Source organism: Sorex fumeus, unplaced genomic scaffold (genome assembly GCF_029834395.1).
Source record: "Sorex fumeus unplaced genomic scaffold, SorFum_2.1 ptg000086l, whole genome shotgun sequence".
Classification (NCBI taxonomy): domain Eukaryota; kingdom Metazoa; phylum Chordata; class Mammalia; order Eulipotyphla; family Soricidae; genus Sorex; species Sorex fumeus.
Window position 1 is genome coordinate 36283107 of NW_026606143.1, and position 9796 is coordinate 36292902.

Genomic DNA, 9796 nt, shown 5'->3' on the forward strand with positions numbered 1-9796 from the left:
TAATTCCTCTCTGCTGTGTTCGTCATCCTATACTTGAGCATTCTTCAGCCTTTTAAACCTGCAGACCGACACCTGTCCTACACAGCAGTTCACAGACCAGTGTTCGCACCAAGGTGGTAGACAGTGGTTTCAACTTTTGTACCTCTGCGAACCGGGACGGCAGCTGAATGCTGCTATCTATCACATTCCAACTGGCCCTTTTCGTACGGGAGAGAGGGAAGGATTACTTTCGCTGTGGAGGAAAGTTGAGCATGCTTGTCTATTAAGGAGAAGGGACTAATGCAAAGCGATGAAAAAAAATAGGATAAGAGGGAAAGTATATTGGGAGGAAGAATGAAAATGGAATGAAAAGCTTTGGTGTAGGCAGGAAGAGCCGTCTTCCTTCTTTGCCCCAAGATGCTGGTGTGGAGTGAAGCTGTGTCTCCTCAGGAGAACAGTTTCTTGACCTTGAGAAGCTACATCATGTAGAGGAGAGCATCTGAGGGTCTTAGGAAAGAAAGAATTGAGTAACAAGGAAAATGGTGAGAGTTTGAAATGGACTTAATGGGGAACAGATTACTGATGAGCAAAAGGATTGCCCTGGATTGGAGGCACATTTCAGGTGGAATGTAAGTGTAATTTGTTCCCAAAAGGGGGCTCTAAAGGCAACTTGCAGCTGAAATTTTTTTTCAAAACAATTAAAAACATTTTTTTCCCACTTATCATTCTGGCCCATACCCCCATGTAATTTGAATCACTGAAATTTTAGTGTAACAAAGAACTGGATTTGAGGCTGGAGAGATAGTCCAGGAGTTAAGGTACTTGCTTTGTGTGAAGCTAACCTGGTTAGATCCCCAGCATTACATATCATCTCCTGAGCACTGCCAGGAATAGTCCCTGAGCACCGCTGGATGTGGCCCAGAAACAAGCAAGTTCTTTTCTGGGCTAGAGAGATAGGGCATTGGTTAAGGCACTTCACTTGCCTTGCACGTGGCCAGATACAACAATAATTTGAATCCTTGTACCTTATATGGTGCCCCAGCACTGCCAGTTGTGGGTCTGAACACACAGGAGTGACCCCTGAGTTCTGCCAGGTGGCTCCCCACCATAAACATCCCCTGGGCTTTCTGGGTAATAGAAAGTCAGAGACCTAGTTAAAATATACTTTGCTCTTACCTAGTTCACAATTAATGTCATTTTTCAATGGTTCATAAGATATACTAGTGGTTTGAGGGTCCAGAGTACTTGAATTCTAGTTAATCCTCTATAATATTATTTTTGTATGAGAAAAAGTAACTTACTTATCGGTGTATCTATTATTTAAGTAAAATCAACCATAAATGGTAAGTGGTCATTAAGGCATTTATTTATAGTATAACTTATTCATACTCCAGCGTCTAAACTAGGGGGGAATATTTAAAACGTGAACTATTAATTTAAAGCGGTAAAACAATAACTTATTTTTGTGTGCTTTCTTTATGAAGAATGTTTTTCCAGTGGCAGGGTTTTCTCAGCATTGTACTTTCCACAACTAATGGATGTGAATTTCTTTAAGTACAGTGAAAGGATCATGGGCTATAAAAGAATACTTTTGCTTATCATGAGCCCTTTTCTAAAAGCCTGAAAGATGTCTTGTTGGTAAGAATTGTCTATATAGGTCTTCACTCTCTTTCTTTCAAAGCCTGGGGAGGAACAACCCTCTCAGAAACTACCTTTCTCTTTTCTTATAACGGGCACAAGCTCTCCACATTTACAGCTCATGATGTAGTGTGATAACAGATTAAGCGAGCGGACAAAAGATTAAAAGCTACAATATAGAGGCTCAAAGGTCTTTATATTATAAGATATTATTTAGGTGAAAGATTATTTGATAGTCTTAAACTTTTCTTGTTCTTTCTCCAGAAAACAAAACGTGTGTCATAAAAAGAGTTTAATTGGATATAAACTAGAATACATGGTGAAATAATGACATGCACCAACATGTAGTAGGGTATCGTATATGGATTCAGTTTGATATTGGATTCAGTTTGATATTCGTTTATATTTTCAGCATTACATAAGAAGTATAATTGCACTAAGTTCCAGGAATAGCCCTAGTTGCTTCATTTGCTGATATTGCCATAGGGAATTTTGCTGTGATAATGATCTATCTTTCAGGCTTGTGATTTTTTTTACACAAGAGAGTATTAGAATAGTTTCAGAGGTTCATTGACAGAAACAATATTAAATGCTATGAATCTTTAATGCTATTGATAGAGATAGAATTCCCATATGAAAATAAGAGATTCTTTAATAAAATTAAACATCAGGGTTAATTTATTATTAATAATACTGTTTTAACTTGCTGCTTGATTCCTCTATAATTTATTCGGAGTAGGGAAAAAGGCAGTTATCTCTCTTAGTTGTTTTGGAATGATTAAGGATGAATATTTAAGTGGTTTCCCCCTGTACTTTGGTATTTAGTGGTTATATCCCCGTACTTTGGTGTTCAGTGGTTATATAAGAGTTTTGTGACATACTGGAACACTACATGATGGTGTAGCTGAGCTGCATAAATATGAAGGTTATAGAATTGGAAAAACACATACTTTAACTCTGGACTCCTGGGTCAGCGTAAAACCTCACCTCAGTTTACCTGATGTGTTAAGCATATTTTCAGATACATTTTTAGGCATACACACTTAAATACTTTTGGAGTTTTTTTTTTTTAATCTATCTTGAGGATGGATGTTTTTAAGCACGGTGATTTACAATATCGATACTGATCACGTTCCATACACCGTGTTACGACACCACACCCTCCACCAGTGCCTACTTCCTGTCTTGAGGATTATGAGGTCACACCGTTGGTCTCAAAGCTGAGTGGATTCTTCAAACCTTCAGGGCCATCCCCCATCCCTTGCTATGTTTAACTGCCCTGGTGAGCTTTGGCCCCAACGTGGGTGTGGTGTTGGAGTATATGCTTGAAACCCTCCCAGTGACTCTTAGAAAAGCCTAAGGCACTGTAGACACAGCAAAATTTGAAGGGGGTTAAACAATTCCAGGAAGGAAAATTCTAACTTGAATTTTCAATGAACTCAGTACTACCCTGATAACTCTCTGAAATTCTTTCCAGTGTAGTATTAATACAAGGCAGTGCTTTGTGATTTTTGTAAGATATGGGTCATGATTTTGATTATCCAATCTATAGTGAAGTTACGGGAGATGAAGCTGAACTCCTGGGTACTGTTTAGAACATTCAAGGGCTGGAGAGAGAATGCAGGGAGTAAGCCGCCTGCCTTAATATGGACAACCCTTGCTCAATCCCCGGTACCCCACATGGACCCCAGAGCCCTGCCAGGAGTGACCCGTAAGCACAGAGCCTGGAGTAAACCCTGAGCACTGCCAGGTGTGGCCCCCTAAACTGGGGGGAAAATGCTAAATATTTAGCCAAAGCCACAGAACCAAACCACAAAAAAAGTTTCCATTTTCTTTACTATGCACTAGCCATTCTAGAAATCTGCTTGTCGGTGTTAGTTTGTATACCGTGTGTAAGAATATTGCATTTCTTTTGTAGCCACGCCATGAATATTTTAATGTCCCTGTGTACTAAATGACTACTCATCGCCCATGCAGAATTTCACGAGGAAATAGAGCTGATACACTTATGAAAAGAAAATATCCTCAGCTTGGTGACTGGTTATCTTCTAATAATAGAATCAATAACCTGTAGCATTGTAATTTTTCCTGTTCTCATTCTTTTTGGTTTTATTTTCATTCTCTATGTGTTCTTAATACAGTTTGTTCCTGCTTGCAGATGATTTCATTTTCTTCTTGAAAAAAGTGACCTATGAATGTTTGACACGTGTCATCATTTATGAACTATCATTTACGAACTCTCTGTGATAAATCTTGAAAGAGGAAAAACCGAGTTGTCTTTAATGTGTTTACCAAAGAAAATACAACTGAAATGTTAGGTTGCAAAAAGCAGTGCCATAATATATAGCATGGTTTGTTTTTCAATGTTGGGTGGAGGGAATGAAACTCTACTTAGTATGGTGTTATTACTGTCTATATGAACTAATATGTATAAAGGGTACTTGGAAATAATATAAGAAAATAACATCTGTACTATTATATAATATTTAAATATTCACTGTCCTTAATAATTCATAACATCACATTTATGGCATTATATTTGCATTATACAATATTAAACAATCCCTTTAAGAAGTCTCAGAAAAGTATCAGAAATATGTCCACCATATCTCATCTTCAGTCTATAGTTCAATAGTAATCAACCATTTCAAAGTATTAAGACTGAGCTTGTATAGTTAAGATGATAAGATTTGGTTTATGTAGAAATATTGTTATGGTTCTTATGATATAAAAAGCCTTAAATACTGAATATATATTTCTGAATAGTAAAACCTTTGATATCGGTCATTATCATACTCTCAAAATACAGTATATTTTATTGTACGAGGAAAAGTAACAAATCATTATGTACACCCGGAGAGTTTAAAGCCCGAGTCTAATAAGTTACCATCAATAAATACAAAAGATGCTTAAACTAGTTTGCCACTAAGAGAAGGCCTGTAACAGCACACACTAGGACAAGAAGGCATATTGCGTATTTCCATCCTTTTCATTCTCACTGTTCTACATGGCATTTCAAGCACCTGGATAAGCTATCAAATGAGGATCCATTGAGGGCATTTGAGAACATTGGTCTTTTGTTTCCATTTTTCCCTCCATCCTGCTCCCTGCCCCGCAATATGTTATTCATCCGGTTTGAAGACTGCAGAAATATGCCCTGTGTCATGCCTGTTTGCTTTGAATGTCCTGTGCTGTAACAAAAAGTTGCTTCTTTTGTTATCTGTATACAGCTGCTTGCTTTAAATTGATAGATTCTGAAATCGCTTTCCTTGCATGTCTAAAATAAAAGCATTGCATGTACTTTGATGTGAATGACTATTTTCTTCCCCCACTCTTTTGAAGTGTGTACTTTATGTTTTATCTTTCTAGATAATTCTTTAAAATTATGGTTTAAAAATAACAGATTGACCAGCTTAACCATTTTCAAGTATACCATTCAGGAAAGTATATTCACATTGTCATGCAACAAATCTCTCACAGCCTTAGCTTGCAAACTAAACTTGGTACCCAGTGAGCAACACCCCCCCTCGGCCATTAGTAACTACCATTGTACTTTTTCCATGAATTTGACCACTTTAAAGTCACAGCTTTTCTAAGTAATTCTGAGCCACACTTGCAATATGAACATGTAAAAAATTATATTTTATAATCAATTCATACACTTGTACTATTTGTACAATATCTAATAAAATGTGTAAATGAGTCTTTGAAACAAGGCTTTTTAGAAGGCCCATGAGAAAGACACATAATTTGAGAAATTAAGGTCTTTTAGAACGATGGAATTTAAACAATGCATTTGATAAGCAACATGATTCTCTGCACGAAATATTGTATGCAACTGCAGTCATAGAGCACAGAGGAAATTGGGCCAGCTCCAGGGAATAGATGAGACATGGATGAGCTAAGAATGTTAAATGATATCATTTAATGCAGGCATCCTTGACTGAAAACATTAACGTTTATTTGAGTTTTAAAATCATTTAACATTACATGGAAATAATTACATTAAAATTGTTTCCTTCATTTAACATGTTACTGAGATGTGTGTACTTTCAGTGTATGTAGTGCTTAAAGCTAAGTAGTATTAGTGAAAGCCTGACATCACTCCTGGAGTGGTGCATCGTTTCCTTTAGACTTCCCTTAAACCCTTTTTATTATGGGGCCAGGGAGATAATTTTTTTTTAAAAAAAAGGCTGTGGCACATGCTTTACATGAGAGAACCCCCAGTACTGGATAGTTCCCCCAAGCCCTGCAGGAAACAGCCCCAAGTACCCTGCCAGGAGTATCCCCTAAGCATTACTAAGTCTAACAAAAAGCAAATAATGTTCATCACGAAAACTCAAGATACGTGAATAGAATCATCTAAGGAAACCTTATGTATGCATCATCACTTGTTTCAAGTGTCAGTAACCATTCACTCATGTACTTGTTTCATTGGCTCCACCCTCATCTTTGCCTCTATTGGAGAGCAAGCCCTACACAGCTATCCTGTCATTTCATCTTTAACGCTTCAGTATGCATCTGTAAGGGACAGGCCCCGCCCCCTTCAAACTAATGACTGTTCCTAATATCTTATTCCTGGTTCACTTTTTCTGTTATCTGACAGTGCATTTTTGTAGTCAGTTTGTTAGAATCACAGGCTGAATGTTTTTTTTTCAAAAATATCATTTGTTTATTATCTTCCACATTTAGAGCTGTAGTTTGCCTAAGTGCAATCTGGTGGTAGGGCAAGAGTGCTTGATGGGTTAGAAGACTGTCTTTTTAATGCCTATTTTTGATCAGGGATGTAACTCCGTGGTAGAGCACTTGCTTTGTATATCTAAGGCCCTGGGTAACATCTCTGGCACGACTGCGGGGGTGGGGGTGGGGGAAGAGAAGACCTTCCCACCAAAAGCAGGTCTTGCTAATATTTAAATACAAAACACAAAATATGTCATCAAGGGCCAGAGAGACAGTACAGTGGGTAAGGCACTTGCTTGCCTTGCAAGTAAGTGATCAATCTGGGTTCGATCCCTGGCATCCCATGTGGTCTCCCAAGCACTGCCAGGAGGGATTCCTGGCTGCAGAGCCAGGAGTAACCCCTGGACATTGCAGGGTGTGGCCCCAAAGCAAACAAACAATCAGACCCCATCATATTAAATTTCTATGATTGGCTTACAGTGCTTTATTCGGCACTAAATACCAAATACCTTCAAATTGCTGTTGCATAACAATATCAAGCTAATATTTTGTGAGCGTTTTCAGTAAATCAGGCACTGAGCCATCGCGATCTCAACACATAAAAGGTAAGTACCGTATTTCTTTCCACTTTAAGGAAACAGATCATTGAGTTTAAGTGTTTTACTTAAAATGATCCCATATGGCACTTTACATATAATTAAATTAATATGAATTTATGACTTAATATAATTTTTATTTTCCTTGCTTTGTGCTGTACCACAATTAGGATGCAAAAGTAAGTGTATTATTGGATACTGAAAACAGTAATTCATAATCTTGTTCTTATTTCAATTTCTCCTAATTGTCTTTAAAAATGCCTTTTTATAATCAGTTTGAACCAGATTCCAAACAAGTCTCCATCCCAGCACTGTTTCCCTCCATAGGTAATATGCCTTTGTTGTTTATTTTTTCGATCACACCTGGCAGGGGTCACTCCTGGTGGTGCTCGGGTGATCATGAGGTGCCAGGAATCAAATCTGGGCCTCCAGCAGGCCAAGCATGCGCTCAACCCATTGTGCTCTCTCTCTGCCCGTGTTAGGATGTCTTTTAATCCGATCGTTGCTAGAGATACCTGACATCTCAGCTACCTTTCAAACCTTGCAATGTGCCAAGTCAACCTTTGGGAGCTTTGAAAATTTTTTTTTGCAATTCTGCTTGCTTTGTTTCCCTTTGACATTTCGAAAAGAGTATTTCAGGGCGAGAGAGAGAGAGTCCAGGAGCTAAGTCGCTTGCCTTGCATGTGGCTAGACCGTGGTTTGATCTCCAGCACCACATCTGTTCTCCTGAGCACCGCCAGGGGTTGCTCCTGAGCACAGAGCCAGGAGTAGCCCCTGAGCATTGCTGGGTGTGGCCCCAAAACAAAAATATATGCAATAGTTTAAATTAACTAAGAGTATTGTTACATAAGACAAAAATACCTTTGTTCCAGAGCATTCTTTTGTGTATGTATGGTGCCTCTGGTTGCCCCGAGGCTGACTGGGAAGGTGATTATTTCTGAAGCTCTGCTGCCGGAGATAGTTAAGTAAAAACTGAGTAAGAGCTCAGAGGAAAAGACATTTCAAATACAAAAGCCCCCAAAGAGGGCATGGACACCAAAATTAAGAACTCAGGGTTTTTCCCCCGCGCTTTTTTGTTTTAGGGGACACTTGGAGTTTGACAATGAGGGATCTTTCCCGTAGATAATTTGGTGTCAGTAGTTTTCCTGAATCACCAGTGGGGTTGGCCTCAGTTTGACAGCTTTTTGTTTTACAGCAAAAGTGCCCAGGGATGTGGGTAGGTAAATCAGCAGGTATTTCATGCATGATAAAATTATCCCCCAGTGGTCTCTGATTTTGGGGGGCGCAAAACCCTAAGTAGCCTGGGCTCTCAGTGTAGAATGTGTCCCCACCACTGAACTGCTTGCTTTCCTCTTCGGAACTTGCACGGCCTTTCATGTCAGTTTCGCATCCTTAAGCTTCCTGGATCTGCTCATCACGTCCCGTTTTCCTTCCACAGGAAGCTGAAACTCCGCGTAGTGTTCTTGAAGAAATTGGACTGACATAAGCCTCCTCCCCTGTTGACGACTTCCTGTGGCATTTCACACTGTAGATGGTCACTGCCTTCATGTTCATGTTAGCTAATGGTGTAAGATGACGTCTTGTCAGTATTACTGTTTTTGCTAAGCTGCTTCATTCAGGCCTACACAATTTTTTTAAAGGAACTTTGGGTAATGAAGTGGTAACTTTAAGGGAATTAATATGAATTACAATAATGCAGAAAAAGTACCTTTTTTTGGATATTTTCAAGTTTATAGGCCCGTTTCCCTTATTTTGATTATGCATATGAAACTGACACAATCAGGAAATATACATTTATTATTAACCACTGTCTTTTAGCAAAGGAAACAGTTAAATTATGCAAAATCTGGTTTTATGAAACCAAAGACTAGTGTAGTACTTCAGTATACGTGCAAATAAAGGGAATTACAATATCACATATAGAATGAAAATTTAACTCTTGACACATCAAATGTACTCCAAATTTATACCAAAGACCCTTATTAGAAGCTTATTACAAACCTTAAAACAAAGGGAACACACAAATGACAAAATTGGAACGATGCTCTTTTAGCCCCAAAGATTTCTTAGACATTCGGACCCAGGGACAATGAATAGAGCTCAACCGTTTCATACTATGGCACACGTTCATTTTTAAGGTCGAGGAGTGTCTGACTCCTGAGAGAAATGGAAAACTATCGTATGGCAAAATGTGTTCTTTTCTTCACCAAGTGTTACATTAAGTCTTGGTTAAAGCTATTAAAGTTAAAGCTTTTCTGGGGTGCTAGTTACTGCCACGTTAATTTTGCTTCCCTCCACTTAGAAGTGCTGCCAATGCTAAGGCAGTTTTCTTCCCTTCCGTGACACTGCCCAGTATCAAAAGTATTATAAAAATAAAAAGGGACACCGCCTTTCATATAAAAGGGAGAGCCGAATGAGGTAAAATGACATTAGTGGGCCCGATACTTTCAAAGCTGTCAAATCGTTTTAGTGTCACTTTCATGTATCTTGAATCTGTGGAAACACGTTTTCATCATTGCCATTTCACTTGTACCTGCTGGGCTGGATTAAGCTTCATTGTGATTCTGACCAACATTTAGGCCATGGGAACTCTGTCTTATCCCATCACCCGTTAGCTGTTGTAAAATGCCCAACACATACCACTGTAGTGTGCTTTTCTCTTTCCAAAACTGACCCAGTGTGGAAAGCTGCAGAGAGTTTTGAGTTTTTGTTTAGTAGAATGCTGAAAATAAACCTCCATGTGAATGTGGTGGTTGTTAAAAGCACATACAAGATAAATGATGCAAGATTTAAGGGATGTTCATGTACTTCAGGCTCATAAAAAATAATGTGGATTCCATGCTACTGAGAGCTTATCTATACATTTATTTTCAATCAATAAATGCCGCTTTTAAAACCCTGAA

General features: G+C 38.6%; 1 protein-coding gene across 5 annotated transcripts in view; it reads left to right on the plus strand.

Moving 5' to 3' along the window:
* AP1S2 (adaptor related protein complex 1 subunit sigma 2) overlaps window positions 1–9796 on the plus strand; it is a 31018-nt gene extending 21222 nt beyond the window's left edge. For 2 of the 5 annotated variants that reach the window (XR_008794857.1, XM_056131201.1), the window contains 2 exons: window positions 7169–7220; window positions 8332–9796. Coding sequence is in view for 3 of the 5 variants with exons in the window: in XM_056131201.1 (XP_055987176.1) it covers window positions 7169–7220; window positions 8332–8339 (60 nt within the window). In the remaining 2 variants the exon portion in view is untranslated. Of the gene's footprint in view, window positions 1–3535; window positions 3789–7168; window positions 7221–8331 lie in introns of those variants that run through there. The other 3 variants (XM_056131202.1, XM_056131206.1, XM_056131205.1) reach the window with 3 other exon arrangements.